Source organism: Natator depressus, chromosome 23 (assembly GCF_965152275.1).
Source record: "Natator depressus isolate rNatDep1 chromosome 23, rNatDep2.hap1, whole genome shotgun sequence".
Taxonomy (NCBI): domain Eukaryota; kingdom Metazoa; phylum Chordata; order Testudines; family Cheloniidae; genus Natator; species Natator depressus.
Genome location: NC_134256.1, coordinates 20,905,148 through 20,928,135, shown reverse-complemented (window position 1 = coordinate 20,928,135; position 22,988 = coordinate 20,905,148). Strand labels below are relative to the sequence as shown.

Sequence of the window (22,988 nt, the reverse complement as noted above, 5' to 3'; positions counted from 1 at the left end):
GCTACAGGTTTCCACACCCTCAGTAGGTAACACAATCACATCCCCTTCATGCTCTCCTTGGGCCCTGGCTAGGTTCTCACCCTGATTAGTCAGAGTGGCTCCACCCTTTCCCAACAACACACGAGCAACAGGCAAAATACAAGCACCAGAATTGTCTGGTCTCTGGGATTTTACATAGACACTAACTGGATGCGACCTAGTTACAGGGCCATTCTCCCGAGCAGACACAAACTTAGGACCCTTCCCTTCCTGGGCTTTAGCTAAATCCAGAACCAGCTCTGAGACAACTGCACGACCCTCAACCATCACAGGCTGCAAGGCCCCTTCTGTCTGCTCCACAGACAAAGAAGAGCCGGACACACTTTCTCCTTCACCAGACACCCAGCTTGGGATCTCATTCCCCTGTCCCAGCACACAGGGCTGGTCACAGACAACTGCTTGGAGACCAGGGTAGCTCCTTCCATAGGCAAGTCAACACCCCTGACAGACACAGGCACGTTTACTTCACTGTCCCACTTCTCCACCCAGCTAACAGGTAAGTCCAGGGACACTCATCGTCCACTCTCCTGCCTTCCCACCCTGCTGACTAGACACAGCCATCAGCTCACAAGGCTGCCTAGGCTCATCCAGACTTTCCTTACCAAGCACCTTGCCACTCCCCACAGATCCCCTGCCCTGCCTGTGTCTCCCCCCACTCAGCTGGGTCTCAGCTCCCACTGTGCTCAGCGCTGCCCTTGCTGTCCCAGTGGGGGTAGGCAGTGAGCTCACTGCTTTCCTCACTGCATCAGAGCCAGCTGAGCCCCCTCTCTGGTGTGCAAGGGGGCGGGGAGCACCTCTCTGTCCCACCCAGCCCCCAGGGGTCTGGTTACAGGCAGGCAGGTAGCCTGAGCCTAGCAGCTCTCCCTGCTGCCAGCCAGGTCATCTGCATTTTTACTGACCATTTCCTGTCCACCGATTGGTTCCTGGATTCAAATTCAAACCCTTGGCCATTACAGGAGCAGGGCCTGGATCCTGTCCCAAAGCGACACAGTCACCCCCCAACAGGGTCTCGCAGCTGGTATCCTGGGGAACCCCAACAACCAGCCAGCCCGACCCCTCCTGGGTCTGCACAGGGATCTGGGCCATAGGCAGGCGAGGGGCTTCATCCTGGGACCCTCACCCAGCTCACCCAGCCCTCAGCATCTGAGGCTGCACCACCCAGGGCCTGACAACCATTCTCTCGGTCCCAGGGATCTCGCCACCCCAGGAATGTCTCCCCATTGACCATCACTTCCGCTCCCACTGGGGGGTCCGAGGGGCCTGACCCCAGGAAACTCCACACAGACATATAGGGTTGGGGGTCAGGAGTGGGAGCCTGTCCACCTCCCCACCCCATCTGGCTGACGGAGTCCTACGGCCTGGGACCCAGCAAGGGAGCTAGACACCGGGGCTTTTCCGCAGGGTCCCCCTGGTTCAAATCTCCAAGCTGCAGAAAGGCAGTGAGGTGGCATCCACATCCCCCCCTCCTTAACCAGGGGCAGCAATTTAGTCTCGAGGTTCCCTGCGGAACTGGCCCCCCGGGGTCTATCCCCACTCACCCCGGGGAGGTCCCCTAGGCCTCTCCGCTCCCCCACCACCAGTTCATGCTGCTGCTGCTTCTGCAGCTCTTTCCCGGGCTCTCGCTGTCTCTCACAGTCCTCTTGCTCTCTCGGACTCAGCTCCAATCCCGTCGTCTCCGATCCCCCGATGGGGAACCCGATCGTGAAGACCCCTCGTCTGGTCGGGGACAGAAGTCTTGGGATGCCTGGCTCCCACTCCAGCTGCTCCCAGATCCTGCTATAGCCCCATTTGGGGTCAGGCATCTGTCCCTTCGCGCGGTCATCCTCCTCCAGCTGCACGAAGAACTGTGCCTTGGTGAACTTTCCAATGCTCAACCCTCTCTTTCTGCACAGGGTTACAATGTCCTTCTCAAGGAGACAGTGACAGGCCATCACTCCACTCTTCCCAAGTTGTTGTGGACTCACAGGCCTGTGTGCTCTCAGCTCCCCACGGTCTCCAGGGAGAACCCCTAGTGTGCCAGCCCTTCTCGAGGTCACCACCTCTCTCCCAGGGTGGAGCTGCAGACTCCTCTGCCCTTGGGACCGCTCGCTGCAATCCCCAGGGACCCTGTTACTGCAAAAGTCCTTCTCTCTGGTCACACACTCCTAGGGGTTAACCGCCCCCCGAAACCGCTCCTCTCTGAATCTTCAGCACGCCTGGTCCTCGTCAATCCCCCTTCGTTTTACTGCTCCCCAGTCACTTACTGCAGGAAGTGCCATCCACGGGGTGCAGTACATCCCACCGCTGCCACCAGTTGTCACGGAGTCCCTGGGTGATGCTCTGGAACTGCTCCCTATGCAGCCAGGCAGGACTCTGGGGAAGTCTCCTTTCTGTGAGCAGCCTGTCTTCAGGACACACAGCTCCCCCGGCTCCACCTTCCTGGGTCTGACCTCGGAGCATTCAGCCTCCTCTGCCCCTCCATGAGCTTCCCACACCGAGTCCGCCCAGGCGGGGTCCTGGGGGGGGGGCAGAGGGTCCTGCCCCCCAACTCTACAGTCAGACGTGACTCTCAGCCAGCCAGTAAAACAGATGGTTTATTAGACGACAGGGACATGGTCTAAAACAGAGCTTGTAGGTGCAGAGAACCGGACCCCTCAGCTGGGTCCATTTTGGGGGGCAGTGAGCCAGACAACCACGTCTGCACTTCACTCCATGTGTCCAGCCAGCCCCAAACTGAAACTCCCTCCAGCCCCCCAACCCCCTCCCCTGGGCTTTGGCCCTTTCCCGGGCCAGGAGGGCACCTGATCCCTTTGTTCTCCAGCCCTTTAGCTCTCACCTGGCAGGGGGGAAGGGCCCAGGCCATCAGTTGCCAGGAAACAGGGTGTCGGCCATTCTCTGTGTCCAGACCCCTGCACACACCTGCCCTCTAGGGCTCTGCAACAATCATACACCCTTACCCCACCACCTAGAGACTTAAGAACTGTTTAGGGGAAACTGAGGCACCCCCACACTATTCAGAGGAACCATTAAGAACAGTCCCACTTCGTCACAGTGCCCCACCCTGCTACACAGCCCCCCCACCCCCAAGCAGGCTTCCAGTGACCTGACCTCCGACACCCCCGCCCCTGTTGCTCCTCCTCCTTGTCTTTGTCTCGCTTCCCGGGCAAAGAGTCACCTGGTCGCAGCCCCCTCCTGGGTCTCAGGTTATGAAGGGCACCGGAGCCATCTCACCTGCCCCCGAGGGTCTCAGCCAAAGTCCCACACCCCTATTCCCACCACCGAACCACTGGTGCAGCACACAGGGAAACTGAGGCACACACAATATTAGTGTAGGACAGTAAGACTCACATGCAGCATAACAAGATGAATGATACATCACATTGTCACAGGGGGACCCGCTGGGGGGTGCCCTGAGATTTCTCTTCCTTCACCACCTCCCCCCAAGAGTCTGTGGCATCCGGACACCTGGGTTCACAGCAGGGGTCTCCTGAACTCCAGCCCCCCAGAACAGTCCATGGTGCCCAGCTGCCTGGGTTCACAGTGGCGGGGGGAGGGGGGGAGTCCATGGTGCCCGGATGCCTGGGCTCGCAGCTGGGTGTCCATTCTCCGCAGCTGATGTCCTCACTCGCTGGGGTCGGGGGGTCAGTCTGGGGGCAACAGACAGATTCAGGACAGGCAGCTGTAATACCAGGGCAAGCTGGGGGGGGGGGCGTGCAGCCCCCCACAGCCACCAGCCAGCCCCAGTGTGTGTGGTGGGGAATAAACTCCTTCATTACTCCACCCTCCCCAGTTGGCTCTGGCCTGTTTCTCGGGGGCGGAGGGGGTGGAAACCGGGAACTCCATGCAGGGGGGAGGACTGCTGTGGGGCCATGCTCCAGCATCGGGGGAGGGGCCCCATAGGGACTATTGGGGGCGGGAGGAGGAACTGGGGATCAAGGGAAGGGGGTTCCCATGGGGAGAGTGGGGGCAGTGCAGGGGGGAGGGAGGGGGCACCCTATAGGGGGAGCTCAGGGCAATGGGGGGTGGTTAGTGCTGGGGACAGGGGGCACTGGGTGGGATACAAGGGCAGGGGTGTGGATGGGGGGGGTCACTCACCTGTTTTGAGTGTGGGGGGGGCAGGGCGGTTCTTCCCCAGGTTGCTCTGAGCCAGGGTGTCCACCATCCAGTAGAGGGCGCTGGTGCACTTCTCCATCTGGGGGAGGAGTGGGGCAGGTGCTGAGGACCCTGCAGCCCCTCACCCCAGGATCCCCCCCACCTCAGCTGTCCCCCCCTTCCCCCGGACCCCTCAGCCCCCCTCTGCTGCCCCCATTGCCCCTCCTGACCCCCCACATGACCCCTCCTGACTCCCCCACCTCAGCCGTCCCCCCCCTTCCTCCGGACCCCTCAGGTCCCCTCTGCCACCCCCTTTGCCCCTCCTGACCCCCCACACGACCTCTCCTTATTCCCCCACCCCATCTCTGTTATCCCCCCCAAGATCCCCCTGTCTTTGTACCCCACGTGTCCCCCAACCCCGTACCTGGGTCTCCAGGGTCTTGAGCCGTCGCTCCTGCTCCCGGACCTCAGCCAATTGCTTCAAGGCCTGGTCGACCCTGCATGGGGGAGGAGACGGGGGGTCACTTGGGGGGCCCCCCGATTCTCCCCCGGATCTCCAGGTGACCCCCAACTCCAATGCTCTCCCCCCCATACTCACCCCAGCCCCAGATTCACCATTCCCTCCCTGAACCCCCAACCGCACACACCCCAGCTGCTCAATGCACCCCTGACCCCCCATACTCACCCTGCCCCTTCCTCCCTGCACCCCCATACACCCCTCATCTCCAGGCCCCCCCCGGCCCCCCTCACTTCTGAGACGTCCGCCGGAGCCGCTCGGTGTCGCTGTCCCGTTTCTGGCGGCCCAGGGCTACCAGGTAATTCTCCTTCTGCACGGCCTCCCAGGTGAGCAGCTGGGCGTCCTGCTCCGGGGACAGGTCCCGCGCTGGGGACCCAGGTGTCCGGGCGGGGTGGGGGGAGGGGAAGGCAGACACATGAAAAGCAGGCGGGGGCCAGCTCCAGCCCCACATCAACTTGGTGACCCCCCCCCCCCGAAAGACCCGCAGAGCGACCCTCAGATCTGCCCCCCCCGCCCCTCCCAGCACTGCCCCCTCCCTCCAAACCCTTGTCCCTGCCCCCAGAGCACTGCCCCCGGTCCTGCCCCACCCCTGCTAGGAGCCCCCCCCCAGCCACTCACCGAAGTGGCGGCTCTTGGCAGAGCCCCCCCGGGCCCGGTGGCGCAGCAGCTGGCGCAGGTGGCTGATGATGATGAAGGGGGGGGCCAGGGCCGGCCGGTTGTGATACTCCAGGATCAGGCTGTAACGCTGCGACTTCCAGTAGGTGTCGCTGTTGCCCTGCACCTTGGCAAAGGTGTAACTGGGGGGTGGGGGGAGGGGGATGTCAGACGGGCGGGGGGGTGGGGAAGGGACACTAGGCTGCCCCCACCAGGCCCTCGCACGCTCATCAACTCGCCCTCTGCATCTGCTAGTGCACTGGGGCCTCGCGCTGGTCAGCTCTGCCTCTGCACATGCGTGTGCATTGGCACCTTGCACAATCGTCAGTGTGTCCTATGCACATGCTAGTGCACCAGGGCTTGCACGCTCATCAGCTCACCCTTTGTCCGTGCCGGTGCTCCAGGGCCTGGCACACGTGGCAGCTCACCGTCCGCCCACACCAGTGCGCGGGGGCCTTGCACAATTGTCAGCTCACTTTCTGCACATGCTCGTGTACCAGGCCTTGCATGCTTGTCAGCTCACCCTCCACCCTCACTTGTGCCCTGGGGCCTTGCACACTCCTCAACTCTCCATCCACACATTCTAGTGCACTGGCATGTCAACTCACTATTCACGCAGTCTCCTTGCACTAGTGCCCGGCACCGTCCATGCTCGCCACACGCACTCATTCGCTTGACCCCTTGCGCACATCTTAACACAGGGTACACGTGCCCCACTGCACCCTGCCCCTCAGACACTCCCCAACTCACTGCGCACCCCCGGGGCCCACAAGGTGGTACCTGAACATGGCGATGAGCAGGTTGAGGAGCAGGATGTTGGCGACGAGGAGGAAGATGACGAGGAGAACCAGCACCAGCCAGTTGGCGTAAGTGTTCATGCAGGGCGTGCCCTCCTTCGCCCCCGAGTCGTCCGTGCAGTTCGACGCCGAGATCTGCGCTGCATGGGGGGGGGGGGTGTTTGAGATCTGTGAGCCAGCCCATCCCCCGCCCTGGGACCAGAGGGGAGCCGGCGCCCCCTAGAGGGGACAGGCCCCGGCCCCCACTCCCCGCCCCCCCTGAGCCAGCCAGTCCCCGCCCTGGGGCCGGGGGGAGCCGGCACCCCCTAGAGGGGACAGGCTGCTCACCGCATTCGCCGCCCCTGAGCCAGCCAGTCCCTGCCCTGGGACCAGATGGGAGCCGGCACCCCCATGCCCCATTCCCCGCCCCCCCTGAGCCAGCCAGTCCCCGCCCTGGGGCTGGGGGCAGCCGTGCCCCGCACCATCGATCTCGTTGAGCGGGATCTGGCCGAAGATCTGCAGGTAGGGCCGGTAGAAGACACGGCGGAAGATCCAGGCCAGGCGCTTGTCACTGGGGTGCAGCAGGCCCTCGGTCGTCACCCCGTAGGCCACCAGCCAGACGGCCAGGAAGAAGAGGAAGAGGAAGACGTCCTTCATCTGTTGGGGGGGGAGCATGAGCACCTGGGATGGGTCCCCCCCAACCCTCCACTGGCCCCCACCTGGTCAGACCCCCCACAACTCCCACATCCCCTTCCTGGTCAGACCCCCCACTGCCCCCCACATCCCCCTCCTCGTCAGATCCCTCACTGCCCCCATAACCCCCATGGGGCCCCCACATCCCCCTCCTGGTCAGATCCCTCACTGCTCTCCATAACCCCCACGAGGCCCCCACACCCCCCTCCTGGTCAGACCCCCACTGCCCCCCACATCCCCCTCCTGGTCAGAGCCCCTGCACTGCCCCCCACAACCCCCTCCTGGTCAGCTCTGTTACTGCCCCCATAACCCCCATGGGGCCCCCACATCCCCCTCCTGGTCAGACCCCCACTGCCCCCCACATCCCCCTCCTGGTCAGAGCCCCTGCACTGCCCCCCACAACCCTCCCTGGGGCCCCCACATCCCCCTCCTGGTCAGACCTCTCCACTGCCCCCCACAACCCGCCTTGGGGCCCCCACATCCCCCTCCTGGTCAGAGCCCCTGCACTGCCCCCATAACCCCCATGAGCCCCCCCATATCCCCTTCCTGGCCAGAGCCCTCCACTGCTCCCCTCAACACAAGAATCCCCCCAAACCCCACCTCCACGCCCCTTCCCACCCTGCCCCCCCCTTTTCCGTCCATCCCTCAGCCCCTTCGATCCCCCGCTCACCATCTTGCCCGCGATGATCATCTTGGGGCCCAGCTGTTTGTTGACGGCGAAGATGTGGATGAGACGTAGGGTGAAGACCATGAAGTCCAGGCAGAGCACGGTGCGCCCCAGCGGGTAAGTGCCTTGAAACATCCTGTGGCGGGGGAAGGGGGGTGAGCCGGGGTCCAACCTCCCCAGCACAGCGGGGAGCTGCCCCCAATCCCCTCCCCAAACCACAGCCAGGGACCCCAGCTCAGTCGGGGGTTGATTCTGGGCCGAGGTGGGGGATGGGTCAGGGGGACCCCAACACCCTCCCCACTCACAGCTGGGGCCGTGCGGTGTGACTCTGTGCCGAGGGGGGAGGTACGAAGCCATGGCTGGTGGGATGGGGGCAACAGGGGTGGGGGGGCGGCACCATGCCTGGGCAGGGATGGGAGACTGCGGGTGCCAGGGGCTGGGGGCACCATGCCCAGGCAGGGGGATGGGGAGACGGGAGGCTGCAGGTGCCAAGCCCACGGGGGTGCTGAGCGAGGAGGGGGCGGGAGGCTGCGGGTGCCAGGCCCACGGGGGTGCTGAGCGAGGAGGGGGCGGGAGGCTGACGGTGCCAGGCCCACGGGGGTGCTGAGCGAGGAGGGGACGGGAGGCTGCGGGTGCCAGGCCCACAAGGGTGCTGAGCGAGGAGGGGACGGGAGGCTGCGGGTGCCAGGCCCATGGGGGTGCTGAGCGAGGGGGGGGGCGGGAGACTGAGGTTGCCAGGCCCACGGGGGTGCTGAGCGAGGAGGGGGGGAGGCTGAGGGTGCCAGGCCCACAGGGGTGCTGAGTGAGGAGGGGGTGGGAGGCTGCGGGTGCCAGGCCCACGAGGGTGCTGAGTGAGGAGGGGATGGGAAGCTGCGGGTGCCAAGGGCTGAGGGCACCGTGCCCAGGCAGGGGGATGGGGAGATGGGAGGCTGCGGGTGCCAAGGGCTGGGGGCACATGCCCAGGCAGGGGGATGGGGAGATGGGAGGCTGCGGGTGCCAAGGGCTGGGGGCACATGCCCAGGCGAGATGGGAGGCTGCGGGTGCCAGGGCCATGGGGGTGCTGAGCAAGGAGGGGGCGGGAGGCTGTGGGTGCCAGGGGCTGGGGGCATCAGGCCCAGGCAGGGGGATGGGGAGATGGGAGACTGCAGGTGCCAGGGGTAGGGGGCACCATGCCCAGGCAGGGGGATGAGGAGATGGGAGGCTGAGGGTGGGGGTGCTGAGCGATGGGGGGACGGGAGGCTGCGGGTGCTAGGCCCATGGGGGTGCTGAGCAAGGGGGAGATGGGAGGCTGCGGGTGCCAGGCCCATGGGGTGCTGAGCGAGGGGGGGCCGGGAGGCTGCGGGTGCCAGGGGCTGGGGGCACCATGCCCAGGCAGGCGGATGGGGAGATGGGAGGCTGCGGGTGCCAAGGGCTGGGGGCACCGTGCCCAGGCAGGGGGATGGGGAGATGGGAGGCTGCGGGTGCCAAGGGCTGGGGGCACCATGCCCAGGCAGGGGGATGGGGAGATGGGAGGCTGCGGGTGCCAAGGGCTGGGGGCACCATGCCCAGGCAGGGGGATGGGGAGATGGGAGGCTGCGGGTGCCAGGGCCATGGGGGGCCTGAGCGAGGAGGGGACAGGAGGCTGCAGGTGCCAGGGGCTGGGGGCATCATGCCCAGGCAGGGCGATGGGGAGATGGGAGGCTGCGGGTGCCAGGGGCTGGAGGCACCGTGCCCAGGCAGGGGGATGGGGAGATGGGAGACTGCGGGTGCCAGGGGTAGGGGGCATCATGCCCAGGCAGGGGGATGGGGAGATGGGAGGCTGCGGGTGCCAAGGGCTGGGGGCACCATGCCCAGGCAGGGGGATGGGGAGATGGGAGACTGCGGGTGCCAGGGGTAGGGGGCACCATGCCCAGGCAGGGGGATGGGGAGATGGGAGGCTGCGGGTGCCAGGGTAGGGGGCATCATGCCCAGGCAGGGGGATGGGGAGATGGGAGGCTGGGGGTGCCAAGGGCTGGGGGCACCGTGCCCAGGCAGGGGGAATGGGGGGACGGGGGACGGGTGGCTGGGGGCTTCGCCCAGGCCCGCTGGGGTCTCACCGGCAGACGGCCCCCAGCAGGAAGAGCCCCAGGGCGATGAGGTCGAACTGGTTCCAGGGGTCCTGCAGGTAGGCGCGGGCACGCTGGGCCAGCGGCTGGCTCCCGGTGAAGCAGCCCTGGCGCAGCTCCTCGCACAGCAGGGTGAAGACCCAGGCGTAGAGCAGGACCTCGGCGGCGTGGGGGCCTTCGGGCGGGGGGCGCGGGAAGTCCAGCAGCAGCACGTAGGAGAAGAGCAGCAGGAAGAGCAGGTACATCACCACGTTGCCCAGGAAGGCTGTCACCGGCGCCCCCCAGAACCGGCGCCAGCACCAGAGCCAGGCCCAGCCCGGCCGCCGGGGGGAGCTCAGCGAGGACGCCGACCTGCGGGGAGCGGGGTCAGAGCTCAGCATGGCGGGGCTCTGGCTTGCGGGGGGTCAGATCTGAGCATGGCGGGGCTCTGGCTTGTGGGGGGGGGTCAGATCTCAGCATGGGGGGGCCATGGCCATGGCGGGGGCTCTGGCTTGCAGGGGTGGTTAGATCTCAGCATCGGGGATTCAGCCATGGGGAGGTCTCTGAGCTGCAGGGTGGGGGGGTCAGATCTCAGCATGGGGGGGTGACACCCTATGTCACGCAGTGTGAGGGAGTCAGGGCCCTGCACCCCCCTCTTCCTGCGATTCACCGTGACTCTCAGCCAGCCAGTAAACTGGAAAGTTTATTGGACGACAGGAGCACGGTCCCAAACAGAGCTTGTTGGTACAACCGGGACCCCTCAGATAGGTCCGTCTGGGGGGCAGGGAGCTTAGACCCCAGCCTTGGGGTTCCCTCCGTTTCCCCTGTCCACTCCCAACTCAAGACCCCCTCCAGCCGACTCCCCCAGCCTCCCCCCGGCTCCTCCTCCAGCCTTTCATAGAATCATGGAAGATCAGGGTTGGCAGGGACCTCAGGAGGTATCTAGTCCAACCCCCTGCTCAAAGCAGGACCAATTGCTTCCCGGGCAAAAGGTGTCACCTGGCCTCAACCCCCCCCTCCTGGCTCAGGTTACATGCTCAGGTATCATCCCTCCAGTGAAGCCCCCCCTGCTATCCCCAGTAAAACGCCCCCGCAACATTCCCAGATCAATCTGCCCCACTCCCTGCTCCGTCACACCCTGGCACCTCAAAATCCGCCACGGCCAAGGAATGAGGATGTGTTTTGTGCCAAATCTGCCTTGTGAGGTATCATTCGAAAAGTCTTGATCTGCTGGACACTAATATTGCGTTGTGTGGTGTGTGCAGCTGTCGCATGAGAAGTTATGAAGTTTGCGAAGTGGGAACGTTCTTAATGTTTTCTCTGAATACTGTGTGGGTGCCTCAGTTTCCCCTAGGCAGTTCTTACGTATCTAGGTGGTGGGATAGGGGTGTGTGATTATTGCAGAGCCCTAGAGGGCAGGTGTGATGCCATCTGCACAAAGAATGGCCGACACCCTGTCTCCTGGCAACTCATGGCCTGGCCCGCTCCTCCCTGCAAGGTGCCAACTGAAGGTGTTGGAGAACAAAGAGATCCGGTGGCCTCCTGGCCCCGGGGAGAGACAAAGGCCCGAGGAGGGGCTGGAGGGAGTTTCAGTTTGGAGCTGGCTGGGACCTGACTGAGGGGTCGTGTTTTCTGCACCTATAAGCTCTGGTTTGGGCTGTGTTCCTGTCGGCTTATAAACCTTCTGTGTTACTGGCCGGCTGAGAGTGATGGTGAATCGCAGGAAGTGCGGGGTGCAGGGCCCCGACTCGCCCACTCTCCGTGACAGTAAGTGTCTGTGTTACTGGAACATGTCATGAGGTTGGGGACACCCACAAGCCTCCTTTCCGGTATGCCGGTAAAAAGGCCAGCCAATGCTAATGGCTCGTTGAGGAAAAAGCCACATGCACAAGGGTCACCCCAGGAACTGGGTACGCTAGAAACCTCTCCGACACAATGGGAACTGTTTGACCCGGCTGACAGCAAGAGAGTTTTCCAGCAAGGGGGGAGAAGGTATCAAAGGGGGACAATGACATCACGGGGGGACCTCACTCTCCCTGCAACACCTGGAAACACCTGAGGGGCAAGGACTGAACTGGGGGAAGTGCAGGTCCCAGGCTAGAGGGATTTCTAGCCTGTGTATGAAAACCTGGGGAAACCAAGGCAGCTTGTGCCATCAGAATCTGCCAGCCCGTTTATCGCTCCAGGGGAGAATTTGTTCATTCATCTCCTATCTATCTAGCGTGTTAAGCTCAGTTTGCGGTTTTGTTTATTTGTTACGTAATCTGCTCTGATCTGTTTCCTATCCCTTCGAATCTTTTGTAGTTAATAAACCGGTTTTTGTTCTGTCTAAACCCAATGTGTGGAAATGATCACAGGGGGCAGGAAGCTGTCCATATCTCTCTCCACAGTAAGCGAGGGGGCGAATATCAGGAGCTTACTCTGTACAGTGCAAGTCGGGATCACTTTGGTTTACACTCCAGGGGGGGAGGGGGTGCCTCAGGAACTGGGAGGGGACTTAGCTGAGCCTGATCGCAGCATCTGTGTGTGTAGCCGCAGCTGGGTGTGTCCCGACCTGGGTGTGTGCTGGTGGAAGTGTAGGACCCGGAGCAGGTCTGCTCTGATCTGGGAGGGGACAAGGGCAGGACCCCTCAGCACCATGGGATCCAATGTATGAGGCACCCCAGCCCCCTCCCCCCCGGGCTGCCCCCCTTACCCCGTGAGGATCTCCTCCACTGGGCATTTCCCGTCGGCATCCAGGTTCTCCAGGGTGTGGGGCTTCTCCTGCTGCAGATCCTCCTCCATCGCCCTGGGGGGTGGGGGGGGGGAGAGAGATAGACTGAGTTTGGGTCCTCGGTGCTGCAAGCTTCCCCACAGCAGTGCCCCAGCCAGGGACCCCGGCGCTGCAAGCTTCCCCACAACAGTGCCCCCTTATGTAGCTGACCCCCTCCCCGGGGCCCCCCTAGCACCCACCTGAAGGTGATGAGGTTGGTGAAGATGAGGGGGGGGCAGAAGAAGGTGAGGAGGAGTTTCCAGACGGGCGTGGACCTTTCCATCTCGCCCCACCAGTTCTGGGTCAGCAGCGCCTGCGGGCAGCGGGAGGGAGGGGAGGTTAGCGCTGGGTGGGGGTCACTTCTTACCCACCCACCCCCCAGGTCCCCTCTCCAAATCTTCCCCCTCCCCCTGTACCTGCACCCCCCGTACCCACACCTGCCTCGTATCCGCCCCCCCATACCCACCCCTATACCTGCCTCGTACCTGCCCTCCCATACCTGCCCCGCCCCCATACCAGCCCCCCCGTACCTGCACCTGCCTTGTACCCACCCGCCCGTACCCACCCCCTATACCTGCCTCGTACCTGCCCTCCCATACCCACCCAGCCTTTACCTGCACCTGCCTTGTACCTGCTCCCCCGGATCCACCCCCTATACCCGCCTCGTACCCGCCCTCCCATACCCGCCCCGCCCCCCCGTACCTGCACCCCGTCGTGGGCAAAGAAGCACCGGGCCTCGGCCAGCCAGGCGAGCTGCAGGCAGGTGGCGCCGCCCCAGAGGTGGGAGCGACGCACGAGGAGCTGAGAGGCCCGAGACTCACTGTTCCCATAGCACTCGCCGAACACGCCTGGGGGATGGGGGGGGTCAATGGTGACACCCCCGGGACCTCCCAGCCCCCCTCGCACCCCCGTATCACCCCCTGCACTCCTGTATCACCCCCTGAACCCCCTGTACTGCCCCCTGCACCCCCATACCACCCCCTGCATCCCCCATATCACCCCCTGCCTGCCCATCCCCCCTTCGCCCCCCATACCTCCCCCTGCACCCCTGTACCACCCCCTGCACCCCCCGTACTGCCCCTGAACCCCTGTACTGCCCCCTGCACGCCCATCCCCCCTTCACCCCCTATACCGCCCCCTGCACCCCTGTACCACCCCCCAGACCCCCCATACTGCCCCCTGCACCCCTGTACTGCCCCTGCATGCCCCATACCGCCCCCTGCACGCCCACCCCCCCATCACCTCCATACGGCCCCCTGCACCCCCATCCACCCATACTGCCCCCTGCACCCCCCCCTGCACCCCCCACACTGCCCTGCCCCCCGTCTCCGCCCCCTTCACCGATGGCCAGGGTCTGGAACTTCATGGCCAGCTCCTTCATGTCCACGGCCTCCTGCGCATCCGATTCGAGGTGGGAGAGTTCCCGCAGGATCCGCGTCCCCACCAGCGCCCCCCCCACTGCGTCCGGGGCCTGCGGGGGAGAGGGTTACAGAGAGAGACACCCCCCGGCGACCCCCGGATCTGCGTCCCTGCCAGCGCCCCCCCATGGTACTCCCACCTCCCCCAGAGGGTCTCCCACTCCCCCCAGCACCCCCCCATGGTACTCCCACTCCCCCGAGGGTCTCCCACTGCCCCCAGCATCCCCTCGGGTCTCCCCCCAGCTCACCTTCCCCTGGGGGTCTCCCCCTCCCCCCAGCATCCCCAGGGGTCTCCCCCCACCCCCCAGCTCCCCGCCCCCTGGGCCCCCCTCACCATCTCCCAGCAGTACGTGGCCATCTCGCCCCGGTTGAGCAGCACGGCCCAGATGAAGAGGTCAGTCCAGGGGTTCCGGGTGCACTGGTCACGGTACAGGGGGTCCCCATCCAGCAGGGAACCCTTCTTCTGGGGGGGCGGGGAGAAGAGGGGGAAGGGTCAGAGCCACGTGGATGAGGAGACCCCTACTGGCAGCCCCCCCATCTTCCCCCACCTCCCCCTGCAACCCTCAGGGTCCCACCCCAGCCTCCTGCTCCCTATGCCCCCCCACATACCCCAGCCCCATTGTGACCCCCATCTTATTGCACCCATATACCCCAGCCCCCCAGCATACCTCAGCCCCCTTGGGTCCCCACCCTGCCCCCATCAAGTAACCCGGCCCCTTTGTCCCTGCAGGTACACCAGGCCCCCTGTACACCCCCTCCTCTCGCATCCCTGCCCCCTTTGCCCCCCCGGCCAGCCCCCCAGTGCACCACCTCCTCCCATGTCCTTGGCCATGTACCCCAGGCCCCCCGTGCTCCCCACCTCCCACGTCCCTGCCCCCCTTGGCCCCTCACATACCCCAGCTCCCTTGGAGTCCAGGGGGTGCAGCCTGGCATAGAAGGGGGCGCAGACGTCGCCCAGCAGCTCGCGGAGCAGGCGGGCCACCTGGGTCAGGGAGCAGTCAGGGGGGCGCTCCACAAGCTGGTAGTGGGGGGGCTCGGGCCCCCCCTGGCGCCGCACCAGCAGCTGGTGCAGCAGTGAGGCCTCGGGGACCCCCCGGTACAGCTCCTCCAGGCGCCCCCAGGTCAGGAACTTGCCCAGGTCCAGCCCGTTCTCCACGAACAGACGCACCAGGGCCGGGCGGTCCCCCAGCAGCGCGTCCCGCATGGGCTCCTCCAGCAGGGGGGGCTGCGGGGTGGGGGGGAGAGAACACAGGTTAGCACCTGCCCTGTGAGCACCAGCCCCCCCAAGAGCCCCCAAGGACCCTGGACACCCCCCCAGAGTGTCCCTCCCGCCTCTGTGCCGGCTCCCTAGCTCCCCTCTCAGCTCCCCATGGGGGTCCCTCCTCCCCCTACCCCCCAGAGCTCCCCCTCAGCTCCTCCCCCGGGGTCTCCCCTCCCCCTGCTCCCCTGAGGGCCCCCAGCTCCTCCTTCTGGGATCTCCCTCCCGCAGGGTCCTCCCAGCTCCTCCCTCAGGGTCCCTGCCCCGCCCCCCCCCTCACCTCCCACTGGATGTCTCCACGGAAGAGCTCAGAGCGGGCGATGTCCACGCGGTTCCAGGCCACAGCCAGGCGCAGCTCGTCCAGGTACTGGCTGGCCTCACCGGTCAGGTGGCCGCCTGTGGAGGGGCAGGGGGCGGGATGGCTGTGGTAGCGGTGTGACTCAGTTTCCCCACCCTGGCAGCCTGGCGGGGATGGGGAGGGCTCAGCCCAAAGGCAGGCCGCATCAATGCAGCTTGAATGTGTCCACACGGGGCTCAGTGGGGAGCCACCGATCTGCGCTGAATCCGGGCTGGGGTCTCTGCTGTGGTGGGCCAATCTGGGGGCTCCCCCTCCCCCAGACCAGGAGGACAGTCACTGGGCCCAGCTGCTGTGGGGTGCAGCCAGCCCCATAACCATGAATACTCCGAGAGGTGGGGAGGGCGGGAAGGTGGCAGCGGGGGAAGTGCGGGATACCCTGGGGAGGGTGGGGAGATCCCAGGGGGAAGAGCAGCATGGGGGGGACTCTGTGGGGGGCGGGGGGGGCTCACCTCTGACCAGAGCTTTGAGCAGCACCGTCTCAAACTCCTCCAGCCCCTCCTCATCCGAATAGACTGTGACCAGGTCCCGCCGCGCCAGGATCTCCTCCACCTGGGGGGGGCAGGTCTGACACCCCATGACACCCCCAAACTCCTGCACCCCTCTCCCCACAACATCAGGATCCACTCCACCTGGAGGGCAGGTCTGACACCCCGTGATCCCCCTGCATCCTGCTCCCCGCAACGCCAGGATCCGCTCTGCCTTGGGGGGCAGGTTGGACACCCCATAACCCCGCTGCACCCCTGCACCCCCTTCCCCACAGTGCCAGACTCCACTCCACCTGAGGGGCAGGTCTGACACCCCATGACCCCCCCCCACAGCGCCTCCCCACATTGTCAGGATCTGCTCCACGGGGTGGGGGCAGGTCCAATACCCCATCACCCCCCGTCACCCCCCTCCCTACAGCACCAGGATCCACTCCAATGGGGGGGAGGTCTGTAAGAAGTGAAGATTTTCCCTCATTACGTTGTATGTGAGTCTGTTTTGCATGAATGCTATGTGTGCCTCAGTTTCCCTGTGTATTACACCAGTGTCTGGGTAGCGGGAATAAGCATGTGTGACTTTTGCGGGGGCTGCTCCAGCAGCCTGCAGGGATGCTATGGCCGTCCCCTTCCTAACCGGAGACTCCGGAGGGGGATGCGACCAGGTGACTCTGTGCCCTGGAAGTAGGGTGACCAGACAGCAAATGTGAAAAATCAGGACGGGGGTGGGGGGTAATGGGAGCCTACATAAGAAAAAGACCCAATAATCAGGACTGTCCCTATAAAATCGGGACAGCTGGTCACCCTACCAGGAAGGAGAGAGAGGCCAGAGGGAGGGCAGAGCTCTGCCCTACGCTGTGTTCCTGGTCCTCCCCATGCCCACCCAGCCAGCCGAGACTCACTCGCTTCCAGCTGCCTGGCCTCTGCCCTGCCCATTGCTCCTCCTGCAGCCTCTGTCTTACTTCCCGGGCCAGAGTCCCCTGGTCGCATCCTCCTCCGGGGTCTCTGTTTACAAAGGGACGGCCAGAGCATCCCTGCAGGCAGCTGGAGCTGCCCCTGGATAAGTCACACCTGCTTATTCCCACCACCCAGACACTGGTGCAATACACCGGGAAACTGAGGCACACACAGCATTGACGCAAAACAGTAAGACTCACATACAACGTATCAAGGGAAAATCTTCACTTCGTCACAAGGTCCGACACTGCTCCCCGCAGTGCCAGGCTCCGCTCCACCCTGAGTGCTTGGGTCCCGCTGAGGGCGGGGCTGAGGGGTCAGTCCCTTGAGTCCCCCCCCCAGATGCCTGGGTCCCCGGGGGGGCTGTGGTACCTGCTCGGCCAGGCCTGGCACGTCGGCGGGCGGGAAGCGTCCCTGCAGCTTCTCCTGGATCAGCTCCCGGCTCTCCTGGCCCGGCTGCACGTCCTGCAGGATCTGGGCCAGACAGTCGGCCGCACCCCCGGAGCCCCCCACCAGGAGGCAGGGGATGTCCGCCTCAGCGGCCTCCCGCACGCGCTGGAGGGGGGAAGGGGGGGTCAGCAGAGGGGCAGGGTGTCCCCCTCCCACTCCACAGCCATCAACACCCCCCCGTGTCCCTCTCCCACACCCTGCCCCCCCATTCCCCTTGTTCCCCCTCCATCCCCCCATTCCCCTCCCCTCCCCCAGTCCCCCGGGGCTGTGTCCATCCCCCCCTGCCCCCCCCCGTCCTCCCCTTACCGTGACCATGGAAGCGTTGCCCCCGATGACCATTACCAGCACGGGGATCTCGATGCTTCCAGTTCCTGCAAGATGGCGATCGGGGGAGATTGTCAGTGCCGGGGGGGGCGGGGGGGCCGGCAGGAGGGGGCGGGTGACAGATCCGGCCCCAGGGAATAGCCAAAAACTAGTGTGTCGGCACAGGCTGGTCTTGTGGGTTCTCTCCCCACCCCTGGGACCAGGACGCCTGGGTTCTCTCCCCACCCCTGGGACCAGGACGCCTGGGTTCTCTCTGGGTGGGGGAGACCACGACTTGCTCAGGGGATCTTGCCCAGGGGAGGGAAGGCGGGCAGCCTGAGGCGGGGCACTCAGAACTTAGGGGGCGAGTAACGGGGGGTGGAGGGCAGATGTGGTTAAGGGCTCAGGAAAGGCGACTAACCCTGGTAACCATGGCTGTGGTGTGTGTGTAGCTGTGGTAGCCATGGCGCCGTGTGAGTGTGTGTGTACAATCATGCTAACCCTGGCGAGGGGGAGTAACCATGGTAACCTGGCCAGGGAGTAACCAGGGGGCTGTGACCATGGTAATCGGGCTGGGGGTAACTGTTGTAACCGGACCAGGGGAATGTGACCGTGGTAACCAGGCCCGGGGTAACCGTGGTAAGCGGGCTGCGGGGGTGTGACCATGGTAACCGGGCCCCCTGGTAACCAGGCCAAGGGTAACCAAGCTGGGTGCAAGCGAGGTAACCAGGCCGGGGGTAACCAGGGTAACCGGACGGGGGTACTCACCCCTGGCGCCCACCCTCTGCTGGGCGATGTGTTTCTCCAGGTGGGCGCGGAAGCGGCTCTCGCCCCCGGGGCGCCCCCGGGAACCGTCGTCCACCAGGAAGAAGAGCGAGTGGTTACTGTCCAGGGGGCAGGCAGTGCCCGCAGGGGGGACCCACCAGTAGTGGGCAGGGAACGAGCCCTGGTGGGGGAGAGCGGGGGAGGGGGGGCTTGGTGACAGGCCGGACCCCCCCGAGAGACACCCCAGCACCCAACCCGACCCCCCCGCAAAGATCCTCCAGCACCCAGCTCGATCCTTCCCCCCGCCAGCCTCCAGTCCATCCCCCACAGGGACCTCTCCCTGGTACCCAGACTGGAGCTCCCCCAGGCCCCCCCCAGAGAGCCCTCAGTGGCCCACGCCCTCCCCCCACCCGCTGCCAGGATCCCCCCACCCGTACCTTGGGATTGACGAGGGCCTTGCGGTTAGCAACGACGCCCCAGGGCGCGATGCCCATGGCCACCACGCGGGTGCAGGGGCTGGTGCTGGCTGTGGCATGGTCCCGGACGGCCTCCCCGACATGTCGCCCAATGCCGGCCTGCAACCCCCCGGTCATGATCCATGCACCTGGGGGGGTGGGCAGGGAGCGTGGCACAGGCTGAGAGTGTAACACACCCCTCCCAGTGCCCCCCCACTCCTACGTACCCCCATCTCCCCTCCCCGCTGTGTCACATCCAGAGCCTGAATGGGACACAGGCACAGACTTGACCCATCCCTCAGGCCTGGGGGCGTGTGCACCTGGGGGTGCAACGTCGCACCCGGCTGCCGAGCATGGATCTGTGTGTGGGTGTCAGTGCAGGGCAGCGCGTGTGCGCGGCGGAGTCTCGCTGGGCACGCAGAGTCCACACATTCAGCGGTGCAGCAGCCTCGGAGCATGTGGCAGGTCTTCCCCGCCAGTGGGACAGGGCGTGCCCTTTTGCACCCACACGTGCGAGAGCACAGAGCGCACTGGCATTTGCACGAAGCACGGCAGCATTTGCACGGCGTGCCCTGGTGTTTGCACAGCGTGCACCAGCGTTTGCATGGATCCTGGCAGTGTTGGAATTGAGCGCACCGGCATTTGCACGCACATGGCAGTGTTTGCACGGAGCACACTGGCATTTGCATAGAGCGCACCGGCATTTGCACGCACATGGCAGTGTTTGCACGGAGCACACTGACATTTGCACAGAGCGCACCGGCATTTGCACGCACATGGCAGTGTTTGCATGGAGCACACTGACATTTACACAGAGCGCACCGGCATTTGCACGCACATGGCAGTGTTTGCACGGAGCACACTGACATTTGCACAGAGCGCACCGGCATTTGCACGCACATGGCAGTGTTTGCACGGAGCACACTGGCGTTTGCATAGAGCGCACCAGCATTTGCACGCACATGGCAGTGTTTGCACGGAGCACACTGGCGTTTGCACAGAGCGCACCGGCATTTGCACGCACATGGCAGTGTTTGCACGGAGCACACTGGCGTTTGCACAGAGTGCACCAGCATTTGCACGCACATGGCAGTGTTTGCACGGAGCACACTGGCGTTTGCACAAAGCACGCCAGCATTTGCATGCACGAGTGCGTTGCACGCCCAGCTTTCCACCACTGCTCGGCCCGGGAGAGGGCGGTGGGGCCCACCTGTGCTTTGTGCCGCCTTCACCAGCCCCTTACGCAGCAGGTCCCGGAGCCAGGCCCGGACGGGGGTCTCCCCGTCACCCCCGACAACTGACACCACGAGGTTGGGAGGGGAGATTTTCCAGTGTTCGGTCACCAGGTTGTAGGCGAGCGCAGGGTCCGAGGAGTCCGACAGGCGGATGAACTGGCCAGGGGCAGTGAGGAACTGGTCAGGCGGTGCCCCTCACTCCCGCCCCGCAGCCCCAGGTTCCCCCCCTCCCCCTCCAGCTCTGCTGGTGCCCCTCACTCCCGCCCTGCAACCCCTCACCTTGCTGGATTTGCCACCGGCCCCCATGAACTCCAGCTCCCCGAAGGCGTCCGTGGGCCCCTCCGTGGTGTGCTGGGCCGAGTCCCATTTGCTGACGATGGCCGTGCCGAAGGCGTCTTCCACGGCCACAGAGACGTGCTCGGCCCGGGGGCTCCCGCACTGGCACCGAGGGGGAGTGCTGGGGAGGAGACGGGGGTCATGGGGGGGCTGAGGGGTGGCACTGGGAAAGCATGGTGCAGGGGGGCAGGGACAGGGTCACTGGGGCACGGGAGGGAGCAGGGGGTCACTGTGGGGAAGGGGGGTCACAGGGGCCTGCACTGGTAGAGGTGGGGAGGAGATGGGGTCATGGGGAGCATGGGGGGCACTGAGAGGAGAACCAGGGGTGCTGGGGGGCAGGGACAGGATCACTGGGACACTGGGGGGCAGGAAGGGGTCACTGGGGGGCAGAGGGGTCAACAGGGGGCTGCTGCATGTGATGAGACACCCCGGCCTGCACTTGACAATAATACCTGCAGTGCGGGAGGGAGGGCACTGGCGGATCCCCGGGCACTGGGGGAGCAGCCTCAGGGCATCCCCAATGGGGGGGGGACCCCACTCACCCCGTGTCCTGTGGATCCTCAATGTAGGTTGTGCAGGTTTTCTTCTTGAAGCGTTTGGGGATCCAGGCCTGGAGTGGGGGGGTGTGTGTGGAGGAGCCAGGTCAGGGTCTGAGAAAGAGGAAACCCCCCAACACCCCAATCCCCAGAGCCCCCCCAGTCCTGGAGAGGGGACCCTCAGAGCCCCCCAATCCCCTCACAGCCCCCCCACCCTGGAGAGAGGGGGCGCTGTCTCCTGCCCCCCAGGTGCACCCTACGCCCAGGAAGCTCGGTGTCTGGGTGCCCCATGCTGCCCATCACAGCCCTGGGGCAAGGGGCCCCGTACCTGATCTCGCTGTTTGTCCCTGCCCATGGTGCCAGGCTAGGCTGGGGCCGTCAGATCCGGAGCCCGCAGCGTCTGGAGCCCAGGGAACCCAGTGTCTCACCTGGCAAAGGTGAGTCGAACTCTCTCCAGTGCCGTGGCCCCACCCAACCAGAAACCAGCCTGACCAGATCGAGACACCCACGCGCTCGTGTGTGTGTGGAGGGGGAGGCAGGAAACACCCTGCTGCCAGTCAATCTGGAGTCACCACTGACTGCAGCGGGGTCAGGTTCTCTTCTCAGCGCCCAGGGTCAGTCCGGAGGCACTCCTGTTTGCAATGGAGTCAGGACTGGATTCTGATCTCAGCTCCGGGGGGTGGGTGTGTGTGTGATGAAGCGGGACTGTTCTTAATGTTTCCTCTGAATATTGTGGGGGTGCCTCAGTTTCCCCTAGGCAGTTCTTAAGTCTCTAGGTGGTGGGGTAAGGGTGTATGATCATTGCAGAGCCCTAGAGGGCAGGTGTGTGCAGGGGTCTGGACGCAGAGAATGGCCGACACCCTGTTTCCTGGCAGCTGATGGCCTGGGCCCTTCCCCCCTGCAAGGTGAGAGCTAAAGGGTTGGAGAACAAAGGAATCCGGTGCCCTCCTGGCCCGGGAAAGGGACAGAGCCTGGGCCGGGAGGGTGGGGGGAGGCGGGGGCTGGAGGGGGAGTCAGTTTGGGGCTGGCTGGGGACCTGGAGTGAAGTGCAGATGTGGTTGTCTGGCTCCCTGCCCCCCAAAATGGACCCGGCTGAGGGGTCCTGTTCTCTGCACCTACAAGCTCTGCGTTAGACCATGTTCCTGTTGTCTAATAAACCTCTGTGTTACTGGCTGGCTGAGAGTCACGTCTGACTGCGGAGTTGAGAGTCCTCTGGCCCTCCCAGGAGCCGGCCTGGTGGACTCGCTGGGGAAAGTGCCCGGAGGGGCAGGGGAGGCTGGAGGCTCCAGGCAGGCCCCAGGAAGGTGGAGCTGGGGGAGCTGTGTGTCCTGCAGACAGGCTGCTCCCGGAGAGGAGACTCCCCCAGAGTCCTGCCTGGCTTCGTGGGGAGCAGATCCAGAGCATTGCCCGGGGACCCCATGGCAACTGCAACGATCATACACCCTTATCCCACCACCTAGATACTTAAGAACTGCATAGGGGAAACTGAGGCACCCCCACTATATTCAGAGGAAACATTAAGAACAGTCCCGCTTCATCACGGGGACCGGGGGGGGGGTGGATTGTTCAATCTGGAGGCCTCCCCCCGCTCCCCTGCACTGGGGCAGGGCCAGCTCAGGCCTCCTTGGTAGGGGGCCCTACCCTGGGGCAGAGTTCACAGCCAGGACGCCCTGAGCAATCATCAGGTGTATCCGCACCGCACCCTCTATCCAGCCCGGAAGGGGTGGGGAGGGAACCGATCCCAGGGGGGGGACATGTCTTTGAGCCAAGCCCTTCCCCCGCCCCCGCCCCGGGATACGGAAGCCCCCGCCTCACACTCTCTCAGGCACCAAACCCCTGTTTGCCTCCCCCGCAGCATGAGGGTGGTTTGCATTAGTGTGTCCCCTCAAAGCCGGGCTCATTCCCCCCCCCTCCGGGACATTGCATTTATGTAGGGGGGGGCTGCCTATGGGGGCCCCTAAAGTCCCCCCACCCCAGCAGCTGTCTCCTGCATAGGAGCTTCATAACAGAGGGGCTGGGAGCCCGGACTCCTGGGTTCTCTCCCTGGCTCTGGGAGGAGAGTGGCGTCCAGTGGTTAGAGGGGGAGGGGTCTGGGAAAGAAGGGGGGGTCCATCCCCTACGGGTCGTGTGTGGGGCGTTCGGTGCCCGGCTGGCCCAGCGCCCTGGATGGATGCCCATGGCTGGGAATGGGACACCCGACTTGGCC

General features: G+C 64.8%; 1 protein-coding gene across 1 annotated transcript; it reads right to left on the bottom strand.

Annotated features, from left to right (window-relative positions):
- Positions 1-3,146: 3,146 nt before the first annotated feature.
- Positions 3,147-21,243, bottom strand: TRPM4 (transient receptor potential cation channel subfamily M member 4). The gene is made up of 25 exons (XM_074937776.1): positions 21,111-21,243; positions 20,789-20,856; positions 20,190-20,367; positions 19,886-20,066; positions 18,658-18,824; positions 18,224-18,401; positions 17,459-17,523; positions 17,075-17,257; positions 15,716-15,815; positions 15,189-15,304; positions 14,546-14,875; positions 13,985-14,113; positions 13,574-13,703; positions 12,935-13,080; positions 12,433-12,545; positions 12,176-12,268; positions 9,493-9,852; positions 7,421-7,553; positions 6,540-6,714; positions 6,062-6,218; positions 5,246-5,424; positions 4,861-4,993; positions 4,535-4,607; positions 4,114-4,210; positions 3,147-3,665 (listed from the first exon to the last, which is right to left on the bottom strand). Exons 1-25 carry the CDS (start codon positions 21,135-21,137, stop codon positions 3,661-3,663), a joined length of 3,516 nt encoding a protein of 1,171 aa, XP_074793877.1. The 5' UTR covers positions 21,138-21,243; the 3' UTR covers positions 3,147-3,660.
- Between the last annotated feature and the right edge of the window lie 1,745 nt (positions 21,244-22,988).